The 25,027-nt window shown below is 41.4% G+C and overlaps 1 protein-coding gene across 6 annotated transcripts in view; it reads right to left on the bottom strand.

Moving 5' to 3' along the window:
• The window catches only part of LOC135488997 (uncharacterized), a 37,144-nt gene that overhangs the window by 5,891 nt on the left and 6,226 nt on the right, over window positions 1–25,027 (bottom strand). For 2 of the 6 annotated variants that reach the window (XM_064774054.1, XM_064774092.1), the window contains exons 1-11: window positions 17,581–17,751; window positions 15,441–15,581; window positions 3,887–6,055; window positions 3,563–3,655; window positions 3,291–3,404; window positions 1,959–2,970; window positions 1,396–1,529; window positions 1,064–1,237; window positions 752–825; window positions 303–509; window positions 8–164 (exon numbers count right to left, since the gene is read on the bottom strand). In XM_064774054.1, coding sequence (XP_064630124.1) covers window positions 8–164; window positions 303–509; window positions 752–825; window positions 1,064–1,237; window positions 1,396–1,529; window positions 1,959–2,970; window positions 3,291–3,404; window positions 3,563–3,655; window positions 3,887–6,026 — 4,105 coding nt within the window. In that variant the 5' untranslated portion in view covers window positions 6,027–6,055; window positions 15,441–15,581; window positions 17,581–17,751. Of the gene's footprint in view, window positions 1–7; window positions 165–302; window positions 510–751; window positions 826–1,063; window positions 1,238–1,395; window positions 1,530–1,958; window positions 2,971–3,290; window positions 3,405–3,562; window positions 3,656–3,886; window positions 6,056–9,027; window positions 9,129–10,836; window positions 10,859–15,440; window positions 15,582–17,580; window positions 17,752–25,027 lie in introns of those variants that run through there. The other 4 variants (XM_064774070.1, XM_064774064.1, XM_064774077.1 and 1 more) reach the window with 3 other exon arrangements.

Here is a 25,027-nt window from a genome sequence, read left to right as displayed (position 1 = left end):
AACTTACCACAGTTTCGGAGGATATCTGGTATGTCCGGTTCCATAACAGCTGCGGGATCAAAATGGCCATGCTGGATGTTCCTGAGTCTCTCGCGGATGTGGGCAGCATTTGAACACCTGGGACTTTGTTGTAGTGTGGGGCTGGAATGTTGGTCTTGGCAGCCCTGTAAGGACAAAATAAATAGTTCTTAGCAGTCGTCTAGATATTCGACAGAAATTGATTGAACTACTAAGATTTCTCTCTTGGACACCTAATAAGTGGTTAATAGAAGTTCGATTTCTATATTTTGCTCAATGTTTACCTCTCGCATGCAGAAGTCCCTGCCACCGAAGGTGCAGTGGCGCCGAGTACCATGACGGTGCCTCTTCCTGTAAAGCTGCAGCTCAATGTCCCTCCTTTGGATGTCAGCGTTGAGGAGGAGATTGGTCACCTCTTGCATGGCCAGGTGCTTCTTCACGTCTTCTATCAGCTGGTTGCGCTCGATGATGCCCTGACGTAAGTCTTGGATCTGGAGGAAAAGAACGGCGCTAGATATCCAAGTTTTTAAAAATCACACATACAGTGGATGTGCATGTACCAAGATCTACACTGACAGCCTGAAACACCAAAGTGATCGAGGTATGGTAACATGTCAAGTTGACAGGAAGCTATATTCGGAATATATATTACTGGCCACAGTATAAATATGTACCTATTACTTGCTTTTGCAAACTTTCTTTATTTCATTTTAGGCGAATATAGCTAACTTACCTGGGCAAAAAGTTTGGTAAGGTACTCAATAAGGGCAGGATTTACTCCAGAAAGGGAAGGGTCAGGACCGACGTCTGAAAATAAAGGAGCACGTATCTGTTATAATTTAGTTTACGCCAGACTATATACAGCCATTACGTTTTTTATTCAGTTATTGCACTCGTTTCATGTATCCTTTCAACTTAGTAGTAACCTTAGTCGCGTCCTTGGTGATAGTCCAACTATCGATTATCAAGTGTATTAAGGTATTAATAAGTTTTTCGTAGACTATTCTTAGCCCTCTTGTTTATGTTACCCTTGCCCGGAACACACCTTTAAATTTCCCAGTCTGTCCTGTTTGGGATGTCGGAATGTCTCGATGTTGATACACTTCTTCCAGTTGGTCCACACGCTTCCTCAATTCAGTCACTGCGTCCGCAATGAACTTGCTTTGATTGGTCACCTGTCCCCAATTGCTGCTTGCCCACAGTTGGCGCTTGTAGCTCGCTGGAAGAAGAACAGAAAGTAATACCTATTAAACTATTGTAAGGGGTAAACAGAGATAAATTTTATTTACGAGATATCTACGCTTCATGAATCCGCCATGTCACTATAAAGCCGAGAATATGTTTCCGTCAACAGGCCATCACAGTTTTGAGGCTCACCAATTTCCTTTGTATAACTCTCATTCATTCTCCTCAGGGCCCTGTTCAACCCTTCAAGGTCATCCTGAAGGTTACGGTAGTCACTCTCCTTCTGTCGTAGCTGCTGACGTAAATGGACATTCGATTCTTGCATTCTGAAACATGATCGATGTCTGATTTAAGTCTAACCTACAGAACATTATAGACAGAATCGTACGGGTGATCCGCCGGATACCCGAGACGTTCTCTACAAAAATGGCGCCAACTGATCATCTACATGTAAAGTTTCCGACAAGCTCCAGATAATTTTCAGAAAGGTTCCTGACAGGTATCGAAAGCGTGTCGCGAACGCACCGGGAAGCAGATGGATCTCCCGCATGAAGATATCTTTGCCTGGAGGCGGAGCCTTCGACTTGTCATATATACAGAGATAGCAAAGCAGCTTGGTCACTTTTACGTGTCTTATATCATTAAAGATATCAGGATTCACCCGGGACAATCGATGATTTTTCCAAAAACGGGTAAACTTAATCGCCATCTAAATGCAGCCTGGAGAAACATTTCTCCTCCCCGCCTTTACTTACTCTATGACCGTCGGGTAGGTAAAGACCGTACTCTCAGGACTCGTGCCCTGATCCATGGTTTTTCTTGGTGTGGTCTGCGTCTCATGGACAGTCTGGTGTGCCTTCTGGTACGTAGGATCGACCCGGACCGTCTGGGGAAGTGGTTGGATGCTGCCTATCTGCTCCGGGATGCCATGGTGGGTTCTGATTACAATGGGCAACGGAACATGCCCCTCTTTGAACTGAGGTGGCAGGATGATGTTGCCTTCAGACTGGCGAGAGATATGCGGTGGAATGTTAACAGCATCGGCTCTTGTCATGGCCTGCAGGTCCTCAGTCAAGAGATGCTGCGCATCATTCGAAGACAGAGGCTGATGCTCCTTCTTCTGTCCCTTGCGTATCTCCCATTCCTGTAACCGCTTGGCAAACTCTTCAGATATTCCCTCGACGGCATATTCACCAACGTTCACGTATTTGTACTTGCCCTCTTCGGAGAACAAGTGTAGGGGGTGGTCCCGGTGGAGGTGGTGCAAGTCCCATCCAAAGTCTTCTAACTGTTCTTTCTTTCTTTCCAACTCTACTTCACGCTTAAAAGTCCGTTGTCTCTCCCTCTCTAACCTATGCTTCTCCTTCTCTAACTTCTGCTGTTCTCGTTCGACCTTCTGTAACTCCTTTTCCCTCATGCGGTCTAACCGTAACTTCTCCTTGTCATGTTTGTCTTTCTTTTTCTCCGATTTCTGCCAGTTCCACGCGGATTTCTTATCCGGAGGGCCAGCCAATTCCATGCTGGTCGCAAGACTACTCCCGCTACTACCACCACCACCACCACCACCACCACCTGTACCACCACCTCCACTGCCACCACTGCCACCACCACCATGACGCTTCCGCTCCCACTCCTGCATCTTACGGTTGAAGCTATCTGACATACTCCTGGTTAGTTCGTCCAAAGACGATGGCGGAGCTACCGTACTCTCCCTTGGCGTGCTATCGGTTGACGTGGCTTCAGACTTCGACTTTGAGGTTAGCTCAACTGAAAGTAAAATCAAAACAAAAGATGAAATAAGATATATATAAGAACAAAGGGGGATGTCATGCACAAACGATGCCTAAGAAATATCAAGACAAAGCCTTCCTTTTATCTACATGTAGGTAAGGTACTTGTAAATCTAGATTTGGCAAAGTGTCTGTTTGTTTATGCAAATGAGACAAACAATTTCAAAACAAATTTTGAGATAAAATGCGTGAAGACAATAATTCGGACGGAATAAGCTAAATGAACGACGATGACACCAAAGCATTTTTTTCTGTTTTCTATCAATGGTGTCTCCTTATATGACCGAATTTCCTTACTCGCTGTATGCGATGACTTGAGTCCCTCCCATTCTTCGCTATGGACAAACTCCTCTGATAGGTTAGGTTCGGATGAAGATGCAACGGTACCCAGATTGTCTGGAATGCTTCCACCTACAAAATAAACGCAACAGTTGGAATTTCAATTTAAGATATACATTGTAGGCTTTATGGTATACGCCGTTATGGCTGACGTCCGTGTTGGATAACCTCACCAGTCGGATGACCCAGAGAGTATATGATTTTGTTAATTAATTCGACGTTTAACTTACTGTCTGATCTGTGAGACAATAGAGTTGTCCTCGTTGAGGTCTTCTTCTCCTCCCATTCTCGCATCTTTTTGGTGTATTCCTCACTCATACCACCTGAAATAGAGAGCACAATGACCAAACATCACACGGTCGCATTTATAAAACAGTCTGATAACTAGTACATGTGTTATAGTGTCACCCCAATGAAAGGGCCAGGTTTGGCCAACGTACTTTTCGTGGACTTCTCTCTCACTCCACTACAATACGTATCTGATCAGGATGAGTTGCCATGATTGTTTTTCTGTTAGATTTGGAGAATCAACTACAGTCCTATTTTGAACTTACCCAGTAGTGCGGTTAGGTCCACGGTGCGGCTCGCGGTCATCCCAGAGCTGAGTGCAGGTTCCAGTGCTGGCTTAGGCCGAGTTTGAGACGGCGACGGGTACTGGCCCGTAGAGTCCATACTTGCTTCCAGCGATCGGCTCAAATTCTCCCCATTACCAGTAAGATTCTCCCCAGACCTGAATATTGCATCCGTCATACTTTTACGATTCTCAACATCCTGGTGTTTCCGTCCCCTCGAGGGTCTCTTCTTCAGACTGTCCTTCCGCGTATGAATATACTCTTTAACTTTACCCCAGGCAGTTCGACTTTTGATTTTTGAATCTGGTTCCCCTCTGCGCTCATTTCTGTCTTGCAGTTCCTGTGATTGGCTTTTATACTCATGACGACGAAAGCTGCCACTTCTCCCTAAAACAGGAGTAGTCGGTCTTTTTATTTCCTCACCTTCATCGTCACTCGATTTATTCACAGATAATGTAGGACTAGACTTTCGACGCTCCAACCGCTGTCCGTGTGGTCCCACGATGTGCCCCCGTTTCGAGGCGTCTAAGTCTATCACAAGAAGCTCTAAGTTCCCGTCACTCATGTAACCAGGGCTAGTATCACCTCGTTTGTCCGCAGGACCCATCCATACCTCAGAAGTGAGATCATCGTCATGGGACGCATGTGGTGGCTCGCTGTGAGACGATGACGGACTAGGGGAAGATGGCTCAATAGATGACACCGAACGTCTTAAAGGGCGATCAGGTCCTTGATGTCCTTTGGGTCGGAGATCCAGTAGATGAAAGGTTGGGACTTTACTTCGTATCACGGAACCAAAATTCTCTGTTGTGACACCATCTTCCTTCTTACCCTTCCCAAACACCCTTTTAACAGTTTCCCATCTCGTGAATTTGAATGACTTTTTGAATTTATCGTGAGAGTTTTTAGATGGTGCAACGACTGATGCCAGAATGGCCCCATGAGAATCAACACTCTTGTTGATTATCTGCTCTGCAAAGTCCACCGACCCAACTGACTGGCTGCGGGGCTTTAAGCCTCTGTGCCGAAGTTTCGGTGTTACGGAGCCGCTTTTAGAGAACACATCATCATCGTAAAGATTGTCATAGTCCTTTCTGACGTCGGCTAGAGCACTTTCACTTTTGTTCTTCTGTAAGGTGGTGTCGCTTGAGGACCTCTCCAGCTCTCTGTTTTGCTCTTCAACTTGCCGTTGAAGCATAATATTCTGAATTTTCAAAATATCTTTGGTGTCTTCAAGGTAAGCACATTTCTTTTTAAACTTGGAATTCTCCTCCTTCAAGCTCGCCAACTGTTCAATTAGACGACACAGATTGTCTAGGTGATCTAGACCGACGCTATAGTTATATGTCTTGGCCATGGAGCTTGACATACTGTGAGGCTTGGGCTTGGGTTTTGTGATCGTTGATAAAGCCTTTGATTGTTCCCTTGGAATCGTAGCTGATTTGGACTGGGATTCTAACAGAAATTCATCAAGGATTGTATGAGATGAGGTCTCACTGACTGAGGCACTCCCTCTGAAGGGTTCTGGTGGAGATGACAAGCGTATTCGGGGAGTGACTGCGGGACTTACCGACCTCTTTCTTGTGAGGTCATCGTGGGGAGTGCTGTGAGCCTTAGGGGAGTACAGTGGCACACTTGGACTTGTTGGGGAGGCCTGAGGTTTGTGATCCCTTGATCCCGCGCTGACGCACCTTTCCGGCCATTTCCTTTCCGACGTGGCTTGGACATTTGACGGACTGGCAGGCGTCCCCAGCTCAATGGGAGATTTCCCACCTGCCAGCGGACTTGATGTCTTTGGGACCAACCTCCTCTCCTGGGCAGGACTAGGCATTCTGTGCACAGCGCCCCTACCACCATCCAAACCACCATTGCTACCTTCCACTACACCAAGGGCTAAATCTGGCGCCTCTGATACTGTCAACTGCGTTTCTTCCTTTATTGCCGTTTCGTGAATCGTTTCTGAGATGTTGCTGTCGTTACGAATCTTAGTTACAGACGACCCGTGTGATCGCCCAAGGTCGTCATCCAAGTCTTCTTCGGAGATATAGAAATGAATTTTATTGCTGTAGTCTTCTTCGAACGATAGAATGGCATCATGGTCATCGAAGCCATTCTGTGACATGTTGGGGAAGCCCTATCCAGCTGGTTGGTCTGAAAAATACAACAAGGAATAACTTTTAGCCTCATGGCTACACATGAAATTAATTCTGGAAAAGTTCAGACTATCAGGAAGTTGTCAAATAGCAAAATTGTTGAATAGGCCTTCCTTTGCTGAACAAAACCTCTTCGAAGTGCAGGCCAGACCAGGTCAGCAACTTGTTGGTCCTAAAAATACAAGAATTAAATTGAGAGCGAAACACCTTACATGACCTGCATTCAGAAAAAGAAGTCAAGCTGTTTAACATTCCTGAAATAAAAAAGACTCTGGTGTGCCAGAGAGAAAGTGATTGGGTAATCAGTAATTAGGTGATTTTCACTCAATTAATTAACACTTGATGATGATTGGTAGAAATGGTCCATAAGCTCAATATGCGAGTGTTTTTCCATGAGCTTTTATATAATTTGGTCATTCTACGATATCATTCAATGCATTATATTATTATCATTATTCGAAATAATCAAGTACAAAAATGCTTCAATGAACAAAGTTATGATTAACATTAACTTGCACTCAATTGCAACCAACTTCCTGTTCAAGAACAGACAGTCTTGATATCTTTTCGGCGAGGAACCAGGAAGAAAGCTATTTTAAACTTGAAACAATGTCTGTGCAGGGCGGAGACTGACAAATGAACTCTTCCTCCACTCTCTCCTACATTGGGTTCAGATAGGACAGAAAAACTCTGAAAGTGTGGTTAATAAATATTGATATAACCTGGATGATATGATGAATCCCAGCTCAAGGAAATTATGCAGACAACCATGGCTGGGTCGGTGTGGTTTTCACTGTGCCACTTAAATCAACTTCTGGCTTATTCACTTAATGATTGGATATTCGGTGGTGTTGCACAGTCACTGAGCATCACAGTCAATTACCCTTACGCAGGTACGCCAGCAGCAGCTGCCAGAAGTACACGAGATAGACGAAGAACGTCTCAACGAGGTAAAGCAAAAGAAAATAAGCTGAAAATTCTAATTATCCAACTTACTTTACATAACATTCTACATGTGTACTTTTGTTCTACACGTTATAAGCAATTGAGAGCTGCAACTAAGCTCTCCGAATCTGTTTCAAAGCAATTCAAATCCCAATAGCTTTCAACAAAAGCAAGACGTATCCTGAACAAAGTCGTGTTCAACGTTATTAGCAAAGTGGTTGGAAAAATTGCCAGAAACTGAAACCAACATTTCTGAGGTTTTGCAGGTAGTTTTCTTGACATGCCGCAGTGGGGTGGCCCGTGTTTTGTAGGCAAGAGAAGAAACCCAAACGCTTCACTACATCAGCGTGTATTATTAGCCACGATTGGAAAGTTCCGCTCCAATCCTTCCCACGGAATGTCTAAGATATGATGAAAACATAAAAGGGTCGTAGTGAGAATTTCGGTGACAAACAATTTGGCATCTCTACTGTCGTACTAAGTGTAGACCGGCGGGTTTGTATTTTCTGTTGGTGACAAAGTTTCAACGTTTTTCCACTCATTTAAAATACAATCCAGTCCAACTGCGATACCCTAGCCTGTTTTAACACCTTAATATTTATTGTCGATCATTAGCATGAAGACAATTTTATTGCACAGTTAAGAAATCCACAAAAAGAGGAAGGCAGTCCATCAAAAATGGCCTACACTTTTGTGTATAGAGCCTTGGATATTTCTCTAAGCTAGTTGTGCATGTTGTATGTGGGAGTCAAGGAATGCATACCTGCAAACAGGTACCAGAGACTTCTCTGCTGATCGTTCTGCAAATAACACTCCAACTAGCAACTACCAGTTTTCGAGCAGAACTTCTTTCGAGCAAGTCTATTTGTAAGTGTATGCCATGAGATTTAGCCAGCATTATTTCATTAATGGAAACCACTTCCCGAATTACCAGTGAAGGGAGGGAAGTCATTCTTAACAGCACCAGTGACACTGACACAAAAATTGACCTTGTATCTCGCTTTCCAGGCATATATTATCAAAACAGCTGGCCCACCCACCACCCTCCCTATTGTTTCTCTTTAAGGAGAGTTGCAAAGATCACCCTGTGAATTATCAAGCCATATGACACAAAAACAAAAATGGAAAAGAATTATCCGCGCAGATAGAATACACTCGGCAATCTAATTAGCAACTCGTTCATTAGTATCTTGGAGGCACCAAACAGTGGAAGTCATTACTTCACCACACGAAGGGTTATAAAAGGTCGTAGAGGATGACGAACTTAATTAGCAAACTGTACTATTGTGCGCGTTTGATGCAAATAGCAGCATTTTCGAAAAGAAACCGACCACCCCCAAAGAAAGAAATAGTTGTCATGGTAAATTACATGATTCCCAGTATTATATCGCAGAAGAGTGATAATTTTTTGTCAGCACGAAAACTTATGCGAAGTCAACTAAGTCCAGAAGGGAAAACTGACAGCGTTTTCTAAAAAGTTCCGTATTGTTATCACTCAGTTCTTGCACTCACATCTTCAATTGACACTTCAAATTGTTGAAACTGTATCGATGAAACAAGGGATACAGTACCGACATGTATAGCTACTTACATGTTCGAGCTTCAATAGGGGGATTCTGTCGATTGTTTACAAATTATTGGACATATTGCAGTAATCCAGCATAGCTTGAATTTTGAATTCAAAATAGAGCACAATAATTTTTTTATAGGATGCTGCACTCCTACGAAAGCTGATGAATCTGTGTTGTTACTGCGCATTCATGTAGTTATATGTTTGTGGCAGATGCACTTACGATAAGCACGCTCAGGCTTTCCTAAGAAACCACCAAATTGTGTAACAAGGTAACGTGCGTAAATATCCCCAGGGCTTACGTACATGTACATGTAGTTTCAAGTTTACTTCGGGGAACGTTTGAGGTTTGCATCCCATCGACACCTATCTCCACGCAGAGGCAGAAGGGGAACAGTATCCCCGCCCAAAACATACAACTAGCTACAAAAAACATAAAGAGGTTGGGCACCTACCGGGACTTTTCTCGGGCCATGTTGAACTCCATCAAAATAAAAGAAGAAGGAGGCGAAAAGGCAGGGTCCGAACTTAAGCAGATGCGAAATGGCGATGAAGCCTACATGGACGTGTTGGCAAAATATCCACAATTAGCTCGGCTGTGATGTTTCAGCGAAACGGTTGTGGATGTTATCCGTCGCAAGCACAGCTCTCCAATGCATATTGTCGTACTTATCTAACTGCTGCATAGCTGCTTCGACCTCATCATTTAATTGGGTGACCTGACCCATGGCATGGGGCCAGTACAATCAGCTGTTATTAGGCTGATTGGTACAGAAGTGACATTTCTTTCGTGAAGTAGTTTCTTTCTGGAATGTACAGCACAAGCAGAATAAAGAAAGCCTGCCTTATCGAGACAACACAATGATAGTAAACGGGATCATACTGAAGCTGTTGAAAGGTGTATACATGTTGGCACTGTACTCATGCCCCTGATTTGGTGGCACAGCATGTAGAAAGTACGTCGAACTGGCATAGAATGCACAATGGTTTCCTATAAAGCAGTGAAGCGCTCATGAAAAAAATATATACAAAATTATTTAATAATACTTACATGTACTTTGTACATGCACATGTACGCATACTTAAATTTAACGACAGAAAGAGAAAATCAGAAGCATGGACAGGACAGGAAAGCAGTCATCAAACAGACACGCAGTTCGAGCATAAAGTCCATGCAAAGCTTGTATCTACTCATAGGCCTTTACTGATCAAATCAATAGAAATTGACAAGCCTATTTATACCATTTGACTAGGCCTTTTGGATTCAACATGCTCTCATAGTGATTCAGCCTACGCGTTTCATTTTATAATTGAGAATAGCACTTGAGGCATTCATTAGATTTTCAAGAGGAAGTCATTCCTGGGCAAACAAACATACATATAGTAAACTAAGTACGTACTCTCCAAGCGCAGGTTCTGCCCGAATCTTCCTTTCCTGCGCTTGATGGCCGTGTGGTACGCTAACAGAAAGTACAACGTAACCCCATGATAAAGCCAGGTTTAGCATTTCAAGTCAAGTGAAGCACTACTTCATGCCAATACTGTCAACTAACGCACGTGGCAATACCGTCGTTGTTCGTCAGTAAATGACATAAATGCCCTGTTATATTCTGAGACAATTTCCCCTTTGACATGTTTACCATAGAACCTCAGAGACACATTTTGTGATTTTATACGGAAGTCATCAATTTCTGTTGATGAAGTTAACAATACTTAATTATACATGATTGCCTGATGGCAGTAAATATTTATCCTGCAATCGCGGTGGGCTGGCTGTGGTTTATCTAGGCACGGCTTGTATTAATTTCGATTTTTGATATAAGCAATAGTGAAGTACTTTCGAACATGTCATACCAGGAGGTTTCTTGGCATGGCGAGAAACCTTTGGAAACGACACGAGAAGTAGAAATGTAAGAGGAACACTTGACAAGGGAATCGGCCAGTGACAGGGATTCGTTTGGACAATCATGCCGCACTCATTGCTCTGTTGCTCCATGCAGACTTATTGATAGAAGCTCAAGAAAACTACACACAGGACTCTTGGACAGTCGAGGAGAAATCTGATGACTTTTCAGTCGGGAGGAAAACACAGAAAAACATGTCTGTCTATCTTTTAACGTTCCCAAAGAATTAGGGGAAACACTCAAAAACGTTACACTGGCATCAGGAGATCCAGTGATCGGCGATGGGTGAAAATATGATTCAGTATCGAACTAATGCACGCAATGCATGGCATCCAAAAATATGACCAAGTGATTCCTTACCTTACCATCTTGGCAGTTTCAACTGTTAGATGAAAATCAAAATACTCCATGAATAATTATTTTCCCAGAAGATATCGTGATCCGGAGGGACACCTCCATCACATCGCGTGAATTAAGGGATTTTTGATAAAAAATGATACGAAAGAAAAAGAAACTGAAAATGAGAAAACAATTAAATTGAAACGTATTCCGGCATGCACGTATTTGTTACAAATTGAACCAACCAAATTCCGCACTGCATAAAATTAATTACTAACCTGTCTTGAATGAAGTTCAATTTGCAAAAAGAGTATCCATTGAACCCCTAAAGGCTGCTATTACCACAGCAGATATTTAAATGAAATGCTATCGAAATTTTTCCTTCTATATAGTTCATCATTCCCATATCATACACTACAACCACTTTTAAGGATATAATAACCTACGATCTATCTATTCTCTGACCTACAATTGAACCTTAAGTTCCAGTTATCACCGGTTACATAATAGAGAAGTGTATTTGCTGAGGTCATTGTCACAAATTTGAAAAGGCTATGAAAAATTATGATATGGAGACATTGATCGAAGTGCCCATTTTGGGTCACAACACTGGGTTGCGGTACCGTTAAGACGTGTAAAAGAAAGGGTATGCTTTTGATATTAGTTTCACAAAAGTGGAATTATGGGACTTTCTATGGCTTGTTTGCTGACGTAGATGCAGCTTTGGTTTTAAGGTGAATTGTCCTAGTAAATGCTGCAAACTTGAGAAACTTACAATTCGGTTCCCAGTCGGCGTGATCGACATCTACCGAAGGATACGCGTACATTGCGCCAACAAACCATGCTTTTACTCACTGTACACTCGTATAACTTATTTTTTGAATGCACAACACTTATTTATCCATGGATGTTGTTCTGTGAGCATTTCTCGTCCGTATCACAAACGTATCACCGACGTTTTTTCGCATATTGACCCTGCTCAAGGGTTAACTCCGTGGTGTGATGATATTCATCATATAAATATAGACAACACAAACTATCTAAAATAGGTTGATTACAGAGGATAGAATAACACTGGACATAATGAATGCCCAGGCATTGTATTATTACATCCTCAAGTGCCCCATTAACTGTTAGCAGAACCACAAATTTTGTGCAATTTGCTCAAGGAACCCCTCATTATCTGGTGCTTTTCTCTACAAAATGACATAAATTCATCCAAAACTGAATATGTTCGACCATTAAGAGTATGAGGACATTCTTCTGGTCTAATCAGCCTTCGAAACCCTAGTAGGAAGGCCTATTTGATGATGTTCCAATTGCTGTGACCTAAACCATCGATGTCGAGCAGATTTCTTGTGTCTTTTTTCATAGCTATATTGACATTACTATAAACTGAGTTTATGTAAGTTCATCAACTCCCAGTGCAGCAATGTCACATCACTTCACAGTATGTAAAGCATATTGTGTGATGCCAGTTGTGGCATTACATGAACATGTAGACCGACCCAATACCAAGCCTGAACTGCTACCAGGGGCGGATCAAGGTGACGCCTAGGCCCACTGCCTCCGGTCACTCTAATTACCGCTATCAGACTGAATATTTCTTTAAAACCGACCATACATTTAATGAACAATTTAATGTTAAGAAACCTCCTATATCTTCGGTACCCTCTCTTTCTCTGACTCCTTGATATGCCCCGGAGTGTCCTACAGGGTCGTGTTTTCTTTTCAGAGAACTTCAGCATAATCCAAGCTCCTTTAGACCTCTGGATGTATATCGCTTTTTTATGTAGGTATATATCACTTCAGTAGTTAGTTTACTAGTGAGGTATAAATTAAAACATGCAGTTGAGATAAATGCAAGACCACCTCCAGACATCTGACATTGCTAACATTCTTGCGGTGGTTCTTATTTATTTGATACTTGATATGAATCTGTACCTACAGATACTCGCAAGTATATAGAAAGAAAACATATCGGTACTGGGTTGCCCGTAGTCTTTCCACAGCTATACTTCCTACGCATTATTTACTCCCATGCACTAACTGTCCAGTTTGTAAATGTAACGAAACTTATTCAAAGTCACCAGATCACAAGGCAATGACAAATTAAAGATAAGCCATTTGAAATGTGGAGAAAAGGATCCAGGAGTTTCAACACTTTCGAAAATCTACCACAAGAAGGAAACGATCAATATTTTATTAGTCTACCATTTTTCTGAAATGATTCATCCATTTTTCCATCCAGGAATTATTGCTCATGTAGATCTTTCCATTACTTGCTTAGTTCATGTTGATCATCTTGCAAGCACATTCATTCCATTAACTACCAGTAAAATCTCAATCCTGCTTGTAAACCAGTGAGTTGACTAATAACTGTCCAATATATTCGAGATCTTTCAGAATGAATCATACTTTGGAATCTCAGGAATATGATTCTGTTGGTTCAACAACGGTCCGAGAAAGATTACACAATGTTTATCATCAAGACAAACTGCTGAAATTGGCAGCTAGCAATATTCATAAAACCCGTAGACTGGAGCTATTAGAACTACATTTTGTACATCAAATATTGATATCAAATGTTAAGTATCCTTTATATTTTTTGTGAACGATATTTTCGTGCGATATACAGTAGTTGAGGAAACTGACTACCCCAAGGACAGCAACAGTGTCAGGGAAGTTTTTACGGTCCCCGAATTTTTTACTCAAATACACTGATGAAAACAGATTTAACGCGCAGCTCGTCAGAGGGAGTGATTCCCCAGTGCGATTTACCTACGCGCTCTGAAAGACCAGAAAACCTCCTCGGCAGCTACCGTGAACAACTGACGTAGCCTACACAGACACGGTGCAAGATGTGGTGATGTACAAGATAGCAACTCAGGAAAGCTGGTGCCTGTGCATCTTTCAAAGTAGTCAGTTCAACTGTAAACAAGGTGTTTTATAGATCTTATTGGAAACCTCCGTTGTAGAAACTTTTGAACAAGTGAAGTGTAATGTAATGTACATGTACATCAAACACACTTGCTAAGGAAAAAATGATTCTGAAGTGTACGGGGTAGAAAGTACGGGCTAGCGTCTGAGATAGAAGGAACTCCCATCTTTACGGACAGACAATGGTGAAATCAACAAATAATATGATAAATGACAAGTCCCTTTCTGCTGTTGTAAAAATCAGCGGGCAAATTCGCCCCCCCCCCCCTCAATGATGAAAGAATGTACAAGAAGCCTTATCTATATGATAGTCGAGTGGACAACACCAAGTAATTGGTCGACAGTTAAAAACTTCATTGAAATGACGATCTTCTGGAATGTCACCTGAAGGGAGGGAGTCCCAGTGTCACGAAAATTAAATTCCCAATTTATTGCACACTGTGTTGCTGACCTTGACCAAAGAAGCTTGATATTGATGACGCACTTACTCGAAGGACGAACATTTCTTTCACACTTGGTGTAAAGAAATTTTATTACACCTTTAACAGCAAATACGTTGACGTTCTTTGACGAGATGCGGATGTTCTACAGGGGTTCTACCTTTTCTCAGTATTCTACTTCTCCTCATGGTATCCCAGTATTGATGGATGCTAAAGCTGGCAGTTTGTTTTTACGAGGCATTGAGCTATTTACAGATTAAGTTAGCCTGCTCAGGTTTATGGCGTTACCTTAACTAAGTTTCGAACTATACTACGCGTCACGAAAACATGCTTTACTTTTGATTCTTAATAGCTGCCTGTTTACAATGCAAGGAGAATTATTGCAACTTGCTTCACAAAATCGTTCATGTCTTGTTTCCATGACCGAGGAATCTGGTTGTCTTAGTTAGAAGCAAAGGAGCTATTGATAATCAAAAGTAAGGTACGTTTTTCTTTTCACGCAGTACATGTATATAGGACTGTATAGGACTATTGCTTAAAGAACGCTGTACCTAATGGCTAAGGGAAGATCGGTTACACCCACGTTCAAGAGACCAGCTCATTATCCTAGTTAGGTTTCCATGTGAACGGAATTGCGAATATAGAACAAATACAGAATTCTTCTGAACGGAGCTTTTGAAGCAAGCCAAGCATTCGCAGACGTCACCGTTGTAATGCAGACATCAGACAGACTGCTCAGGAAATCAAAGCCCACTGCCCACGCGTAATCGCTAATGTACTTGTTCTGCCCTTTGCCAGCAGCTGCTGTCTCCTTTGCCACTAGCAGCACTACCCATACATATATTGTCCATGATCTAAACCCCAAGAAAGCGCGAAAATATTTTTGTCATTCGAAAAATAGAAAGAAGTTTTTTTTATGGCTTTGTGAATCGCAAAATTAAAAAGGCACAAAAGGGTTGTGGTTAACAGTTCTTGTCTTTTTTGTTTCCCCTTTTCATACTTCATCATTTTTTTTGCGAGTGTCGTCCGACTGTCGATCGTAACCCAATAATTCGAAACTTACACGCAACCTTAGAAATACCCATCCTGATCCTTTAACAGACTTCGTTTCAGCGGTGGAACATGTCTTCAGCAGTGACAACGAACACGATAAAGGACAATATGGATTTGACAACCTCTGACAGCTGGTTATCATTTTAAAGAACTGATTTCTTGTACTTCGATTAAAATTTTCACGATCATTACCTTTTCTGGTTGTTGTTGAGGAGCACTCAGCTGGTTTGTTTCTAATGTGCATCATCAAAATGCCCTCCAGTGTCGAGACATGATCGAATTGCAGGCCTGCTGGTTCTTCGTTTCCTTCTTTTTCTAACTTGTTATGATAAACTGAAGATAAAGAAAAGAAAAGGTATCGTTGTCAAAGAGGAGACAGAATTCGTAATTAGACTATGAAGTGGAGTGGGAAGTGGAGAGAAGGTTTATTATCAGGGCAGAAACTTGCAGCGTTATTGGGAAGAACTGTAGCAAGGGGCATTCCCGAGTAGTAAAGTTGAACTAGGTGCAGACTGAGAGAGCATTGTTGCACTAATTACAACAAAACCCACACAAGCAAAACCTTGAGAGCCATTCCTTTGCATAGAACTTTCTGGGAAGAAACTTGCTGAGTTGTTCAACCACCTGCTCGACCTCTTCCATACCAAATTGACAGTTAAGCAGTTAAGTTTATTCGATACGGTATTTCTCTTTTCCCATTAGTGAAGAGGTCTACTTCGATCGTTCAATACCAGTCTGCTCATTATTGAAAACATAATCGACTTTACCTCTTGAGACATCAAAAATGATAAGTTTAATAACCCCATGTTGAGGTCATTTAAACTAACAAGACTTTTACCAAAATATATAGAGTTTTGTACATCATCATGTGCGGGCCATTCTCTACGTGTGGACACCTTTGGTTCATGTAGTGTGCTATTTGGTTCATTCGCTTTACCAACAAGATCTGACTTATAGGTTATGATACTGTCGCTGGCTGTGTTTTAGTCATATCGACACCATCGCCGAAACCTCGCAGTGACATCAAAACAGCAAAAAATGTACTTTTAGAAAACTGCTTTAGATATTTTTCATCACCTGTCTTAGCCATCCGTAACCTTCAGAGAAGAGTTAGTTACACTTTGCATGTCAGAAGAACAAATAGTGTTGAACAGTTGTTGGCAGTTTCAAACGGAAGGGAGAGATCTGTCTTCAAGCCAATGATGTTTCGACAGCAAGAGGAATGTAAACTTCGCCCGGAAGAAAAAGGCGATTTTCCGAGGAAGGACAACTGACTTCAAAGGCGCTTGTGATAAGCGAAAGAGTATGAAATAAGCTTTTTCGCGAGAATATAGGAACATCGCGGCGAATTATTCGTATGCTAGCATAACTGCCGACATTTAATCTGTTGAACAGTTTTTTGGGGGTTAAAGGCTAGCAAAACCGCCGACAATCAATTTAAACATTTGGAGCTTACAATGTACAGTATAACCTCTCTATTAAGGACACCCTCGGGACTGACAAGTGCTGCCCTTTATAGAGAGATGTCCCGAAACGAGAGGTCAAATTGAATGGAAACACCCAATTTGGGACCAAAACTAGTGTTCTTAATAGAGAGGTGTCCGCTAAGGGAGGTTCTAATGTAATCACTCGCAAAACTGCTGACATTTAATTCAAACACTTGAAGACTAGATTCGACCTTTGCAGGGTTACCGCGCCTGGTACATAAATACAAAAACCAACTATACAAACCTTCTACATATGTTTTAAAAAAACGGCTAATAAATACGATGGTATAAATTGATACTCGTATATATTCCAAAGTACATGTTTGTTTTACATTCAACCTCCGTAAGCTGTACCCGTCCATTCATTATACAGCGGGATGTGTACGAAAACCCTATTCCGTAGGAACTCTTGTAAGTTAAAATAATCTACCTGAATGATAACTCATTCATACTTATAAACATGTCACTGTTCACAGCGAAAACGTTCTCGAAATAGTATAAAATAGCTACATGTTGAATCGTTTAAGAGGGGATTGGTATAAAATGGTACCAACGAAGTAAAAATCTTGTTGGAGCCATGGCCCATATACCTGACAGTAAGCCTTAATGATTATTATCATGCTATGAAATGAAAGAGAAATCACCCAAAGCTATCATGCCATATGTTTCTATAAACCACGAGGAGAAATAGTGGGTATTTATCATGACTACCTGTCACAACTACCACTTATCCAAAGCTGCCACTTTCCTCCTAGCCATGTTTCGAAGATAACTGACGGAACATCAATGACCCACAACGCGCAGTAATCACTCACACGAAAATTGCCAACAATAACACTACTCACGTGTTTCTCTTTATCCTTATGCCTTGCCTAGACACTGGTCCCCAATTGTCACTTCCCAGAACAAATTTATCAAAGTTCCTTTGATATAGCAAACATGTGAAACCTGAGCGAAAGCGTTGCTCTGTTCTGGTCTTATACTTGGCCTGCACTGATCTCTGAGAGCTCCGACGGGCAGCTATATTTAGGTAGCTGATTTGCGCAAGTATAGGTGATAGGACAAGCTGTTTGAGCTAAGGTTGAGGGAATAGCTATTACATCCGCTGTGGCTCCACTGCGCTAATCTTACCCTGACAGCCAAGATACCAATATACTCTCAATGAAACCAATCCAAACTGCAGATAAAGCACGATGCTGCCGTGTAAGCAATGAGAAATACGGATCCTGATGCAAAACCGGAGATAATGTTGATAACCATGCACTGATATAGACGTTGCAGAAGATACTGTATCTTTTAAATATTGCCAACAAGATACGTGTAGATCTGAAAAACAAGAACCAGGGCATTATACATAAACACAATTAAGATGCAGCTACAGTGTGCAGATATTATAGAAAATATTTACCAAGTTAACAGTATGTGGGGCTGTTTACCTCTGTTTCTTTTTGGATACCACATTTTTGCAATTAATCAAGGAGCAATTGTGGTAAAACCTTCTCTCTTAGTCTTATTTCTTTACCATCCAATCATTTTTTGTATCCGCGATTTATTAAGCCTGCTAGAATGAGTGTCGATATTGTCCCTGTGGCATGTTGGAAAGAATACAACCATCTACTCACTCCCACGGTTGCATCGTCCGCGCAGATTAAGTGTTTTGCCACTAACTAGAACCGCTCTCATCCGAAAAGGAAACTAGCAATGGATATATTTTGTAGATTACGTCTGGTCAGAATTCATCACTGCCCGAGGGCTTAAACTGCACAAAATATCATTTTCGAGCCAAATGTCATCTTGGTCGTTTTTCTGGCGTGAATAGACATTGATGACAATATCATTGTTGTCCTACATGTATAATAGGGAGACTTCCTTTCAGTATTTCCACATAAAAACGGGTCTGGAAAACACAAAATCATAACTTAAAGATGCACGCTACTTTATATATGAATGGATACATTCGAACAATGGGATGTATCATTTATATTGGAAAATTGTTCTAAACTTGCAACACAGTTTAATACAAAATAGGCCCTATAGCACTACAGTGCAGAAATAGTGCACTGATAAATAAATCTGATACAATCTGACATAGCATTGACTTCAAATTACGAGGGTCAGTCAGAGTGATATTTCGCTGGCATTAAGCCCAAAGATGATGTCGAGGAATTTGGTCCACTTATCGGACTCTCTTCGATATATATAGAATAGAAATTATTTTACCCAGCATGTGTATGTGTAAAAGTACAAAAGTGTGCACGCTAACGGCATTGACCTTTGATGACGTTTGAAGAAGATAATGCTGGCTTGGACAGAGTACACACACATCGGAGAGAGCGAAAGGTACAGCATTTCCTCATCGATCAGAATTCCTCACATTAAGTTGATGTTAGAAGCAACTGCAAAAGGAAATTAAGGATATCTACTGAAGGTTAACAATCTGGCGCCTATAAATCAGCCGGCCCCATTGCTTTTAATAGGTAAACTTCCTTCTACTCCAGTTTACTTCTAATTTCTCTTATTCGCCAAAACTAAATGAACAGAGATCAAGGTCAACGGTTTTGTTGTGCTTCACACCGTTTTTTCTATTCTGTGGTTCTAAACTGTTTACCTCGTAAGAGATGGTAGGTAAAACTTTGGCAGACCAACCACACTTGAAAGTCTTCGTATGGATATATACTCTCGGCTTTTGAATTCAATTTTTCCTCATTTTTAGTACTCATACATCTTAATCGTAGATTTTGCAAAAGGAATTGTGGGGTTATGACTTTTTCTCACAGTAGCGATGGTATAAATGGTCTTGTTAGCTAACAGGTGGTCTGGAAGTGTAATGAACCAGCTTTCCCCTAGCTTACCTAAAGTATACTATTCCTAGATCCGGATTGTACTGGCGCGCATAAGAAAGAATGTTTACAGGCGAAGAAAGCGAGATAAGCCATAGCCTAGTTTGATGGGTTACTATTATACACCAACCTACAGCAGTGAAAGAGGATGCTATTTAAAATTTGATTGCTCGTGCAGGTCAAAGAATGTGCTTTGAACGGTTCCAGTGAAATATGTCAAAAATGGAGACGTATGGCAAATGTTGAGTAAAAAATGCAAACGTACGTCTGTAAATCATTCTTTAATCCATACTTGATTATAGCACGGACGTGAAGAAGACTAAACTTAAGAGTATGAATGTTGACCTTCCCGGTGCCATGCGTTGCATGACCGCATTGTAAAACGTTTTTTCTATCTTGAACAAATGAACTAATTGGTCGAATTAGGATCAGGTGATCACCATGTTGTCACTCAATATCTTTCAAAAGCTGTAAAGGTGAGCGATTTATTTGATTTAGGGAAACACTCATCATTCCGAAATGTAGGACAGAATCACTGGCAAAAAGGACAGCAATTCACTGGCAGAAATCGGTGGGAGGCTAGGGATCTCTAACGAGAGAAGATAAAGCCACGCTTGCCATGGGCAGGATGATATGGATTACATTGCTGGCAACCTAGAAGTAAATTCAAACCTCTTTTCTTGTTTTTGTTGATAACAATTGTTTCATGACTCACGAATTTTTAAACCTGGCCATATCATCCAGAAGGTGCAGGTGGGTGTAACAAAAACAGAGACAATATACCACCCAATGAATCTTCCCTTAGGTAAGGTGCAAGTCAGAGCTGTGAAATGGCTTATCATAAACCGCGAGATGCTGAATGCGAAATCGCGAGATGCCAACCTCGGTGAGAGTACCATGCGCCACAGAATGTACTGCAAATATGGAAGCTGAAAAGGCGAACATTCATGAGACCGAGGCTGCAGTAGAGAGATATCCTTATTCTTATTCCCCTCCGATAAGGATGCTTTCTTGTCGATTCAGGTAAACTGTCACAAACCATTTCCGTTGTGGACGATTTTTCCCTGTTGAATTTTTAGATTCCATAGCTGCCGTGAAACTGAAGCTACTCTACTCTACTATCGAAGCAACCATGTATGACTCAAATTCGCATAAAATATTCCAAATGTGGAAGTGTACAAGGCCTGCCGCAAACCGCACAGATGCCTTTGTACTGTCTTCGGCCCCAATAAAGATGTTCACGGCAGCGTCGGAAATGGTGCTTGTCATTCACCAGCGAGACAGAAAATCTTGGGGCAATAAATAATGATAACTCATCACGCGATCTCGCGATTTCGCACCTCGCAGTTTATAATGAGCCCAGTGAAATTGCTCTAAAGCCTGATGCATGCGATGGGCCCTTTTCAATTATAACGAGGTCAAGATCATGGTCAAGGACAGGTGAGGATAAGAAAAGAACTCAGTCCTCCCATACCCGGAAACACTTAGAAATATTTCATAAGTCATGTAGCTTTCTATGACTTTTAAAACCACAAATTTCAATACACCTTTCAACTCAATGCTGGTCCTGCTTGGAAAGGGCAATGATAAAACTAATGTTGCACCCAACACATCTACTCAAAGGGTAAGCAATCACTTGCATATCAGTTTCGGATAAAACTTTAGAGCATTTGGTTTTGAACAGGTGGTCAGGCTGTAGGCTGTAGAAGGTAACGTCTGAAATTGCAGCTAGCTAACCAGTCCAGCGAACACATTGCAGGTTTTTCTCTAGCCGCCCATTAACATAGCTCATCCCTAGGCAGGCATAAAATGTAATCTATGCTCATTTTTATCCTCTTGGCTCCCGGATCGAGGTGACTAAAATATGTTTGATATCAGAGTTGATGAAAACGACCAGGGAGAGGCATAGTCTCATGATATATTCGTTTCTTAGTTTCTATCCATGCCATGCATCTGCAATCGACAGATAGTGTTGAAATTATCATCCGCAGAGTTGGAAATTAACCAAATGATGCTGCAAGGTAAACGTTGTACGCATTCATCATGGTTTGTTTTGATGCAACCATGCAGTGAGATGAAAGACATTAATGATCGGTTCGATCATCAGGTAAACATGCCGGAGTCTAGGCACTTAGAGGCACATTCTTTCTGTAATTGCCACTTTATCAGATTGTGGGCCTCTGCTTTGAATCTATGGGCGAAATCACGAAATCTGCAGGCTTTCTTCAGTGAACCTTGTGGGTTTCCCCTCATTGTATTGGAACGCTCAAAGATAGTTTGACACTTTTTTGCGGTGTTTCTCCTTAGTGAAAACTCACGATCTCTCCAGTTGTCTATTGTATGGAAGTGAACAATGAAATATTGGGAACAACCCCAGATTCTTAAAGATACCTCGGGGATACTGTCGATTGGAAGATGCCTCATTGCTCCTCCTATCGCACTTTTTGAGGACGGAGGTATAGACACCTCCGCGAGTGAGTGAGTTTCTTCTGATAACGGACTATACTGTAAAACTAAGGGTTAATCTTCTCGTGCTGCTGCCTACTGATTTGCCGATGAATATCAAGTTACTTTGTTGCTTTGGCTACCTGGTGTCTTTCAGTTCTTTTTACTCTATCGAATCAGACAGAAGACTGACATCTAGGAAGAAAACTCAAAACTAACTTCGATCGAGGCACTAGGGGTAAACGATGATACGGGTGCCTTTCCAATTGCATAGTTCCTAGTTTTGTTGTGAGATGGCTCTGGATGGCTATGAGAGAAAGGTGAAAAAAAAGTTGGGATAATAAAATTTTGCACTCGCAGCTCTACCAATTAACCGGAACCTGCATGGCCATGTAGCCAAGGAAGACCTACCACGCATGCTAATGACCGAGGACCCGTTGCCCGCTGAACTTTCAATTATATGTCGTTTAAAAAGCGACCAGCCACCGAGCCAGAGAAGACTTTGACATGTTCCAATAAATCATATGATTAACCAGAGACTATGCATACCGGTGTTCTTGCTCCTTTCTAATTCAGCATAACCCGCTAGAAGAAGGATTTGGATACACTAGGATAAACCACAGAACGTACATTGTAGACAGGAGCCGAATGCAAAAATATGGAAAATCGAAAGGGAAATTTGGCAAGAACAAGACACCTACCGGCCAATGCTATCAAAAAAATCCGGTGATTCCTGAAGGACAAATAATGCTCTCCATCGTAGGCTGTGAGTTTTATAGCAAATCAATTTAAGAATGATTAAGCAGTAATCAACATTCTTAAATGCCCAAAGCAAACATACATAACTGTTCACCTTTTACCCTTACCACCTCAAGAGTGAAATTAATGAGACCACACACAACTTTATACTGTGCCTTAATGTAATTCATAATATTATATATACCCAGTTTTTTCAGCATCAGGTTATGAGGAGCAGCAGACGGGTCTTTGACCCAAATGTGCCAAAGTGAAGCTGCTTTCTGTCGACCTGTGAAAAATGTTGATTGAACAGTGTGGACAAACGCAATTCTTGAGGATTCACAATAACAACCGACAGGGCCGTTTTAGCGGGAGCAGAGGGCGCTAGTGCCACTCCAAACGTATCCAAGACCCAAAACGAACTGTCCTGAACAATTCTGATGACGAAAGAGTGGCCTACCAATCGGCACGAAAGTATCATCGAACTTACCAGAAATCAAACGCCTTACCATCCCCAGTAGCCATTGACACTCTACCGACAGAACGGTTCTCACAACGAGTATGCGAGCTTAGAAGCTGCTTGAAGCAATCCAAACATATCACTGAGCATTGCAAACTATATAGAAAGATGACAGAGTAACAACCTTAGATATGAGACTGTACTGCACTGTACCTACAGCCTTAGAAGTACAGTGGTTATGACTGCCGTTTTTTTTGTGTTGGCAAGCTTATTGGTACAACGATTCACCTGTTCAAAAAGTTATGCCTTGTCGGCTCCGATGTAGGCTATACCATCTGAAGAAAAGAATGAATTCATCGAGATTTCTAGTCATGCCATTCGTCAAGACATAACTCTTAAATTTTGATCGGCGATCGCACATGACACTCAGTTAACAGGAAGCATTTATATAATTTATCAGAAAACCACGTTGCCAAGTCGACATCATGACAGATAATGTTCATATGGCCAGAGACCTCTATTAGCCAGCGTGTACATTCTGTGTACATTTTAATGAACATAGGTTGGTGAAAAGAGTACACCAAAGGTGCTTTAATTCCCACAAATTTTATATGTGTTATGAAGAGGCTTTTATCAAAATAACAGTAAAAATTCAAAACATTCCAATACCGATTGCCTGAGAAAAATTGATTTGTGTACAGGATTGCCATCAAATCGCCACTCGCGGACTGATATGGGCCTATTAGAATACAAGTTCTAAACTGGCCAGTGACACAATATTTCCATAAATTAATTATCAAAAAGGATATCATTGTTATGGCCTGGCTCTGTAGATTAAGAATCCACCAAAGATTGAAGAATAAATCCACTTTCGCCCATCACAGTCATGTATTTATCACAGCTTCATAGTTTAGTACGGACTATGTGCCACTTCCGCCTGTGGATGAATACATGTCTCTGCCCATATATAAGTTTTAATGCAGCCACTGTGCGTCTGAAAGAAGAGGGTTTCCAAAGGGTTTGAATGACTTAGAGAAGAATAGAGCAGTATGCGTAGGATCCTCATAGGGTCAGTATTTCTAGCAACCTGAACATTCTTTCAGCAGCCAGAAATGCAACAAAACGCACAAAACCTGATAAAAACAAGGAATGCCACAGAAGTATTTGCCTTTGGCACAACACTTACCTTGGGAATTGGTAGTGATATAGTGAAAGACGGAGGTTGCGAGAAAGATGTACTATTCCCTCGCTACACAAGAGTGATATGGTTCGTTCGCAAAGTTTAAGGGGAAACAACGCTCGCCGTAATAATACGTTTTTAACCCCCTTATGAGTTTCTACTGTTGATTCAAGTAAGATGTCAGCTGCGTAAATAGAACTAAATGAACCTGTACTTTCTTGATAATAAGGTATTCAAGTCTTTAGCCTGCTGCATCAGTGTACGCATGGACCAACATCTGCATGAAAAACACGTTTTTTATGACCGTGCGAAGTCGTGAAAAAATCCAGACAAATACCCCGAACTGATCATGATATCGGCAGTTCAAGAAAAAATCCAGTGAGCGAGCAACCCCAGGTATAAGCATCTCCACTTTCTTGCTATTTTCTCAACAACAACAAAGCGATACAGTGCTTATCTTTTATCTTTCAAGGTGGATTGGTCACTAAGCAAGTGGCGTGTATGTTTATCCAACAATCACCCCCAAAATAAAAGATGAATTACTACTGTTTACAAACAATAGAAGTTATTTGGATCTGGTTCCGGAACCAGATTGCATTTTTTCTTTCCATCCAGAGTACTAACGTAAC

This window comes from Lineus longissimus, chromosome 1 (genome assembly GCF_910592395.1).
Source record: "Lineus longissimus chromosome 1, tnLinLong1.2, whole genome shotgun sequence".
NCBI lineage: Eukaryota > Metazoa > Nemertea > Pilidiophora > Heteronemertea > Lineidae > Lineus > Lineus longissimus.
The sequence above is the reverse complement of the archived record's forward strand: the minus strand, read 5'-3'. Positions and strand labels throughout refer to the sequence as shown.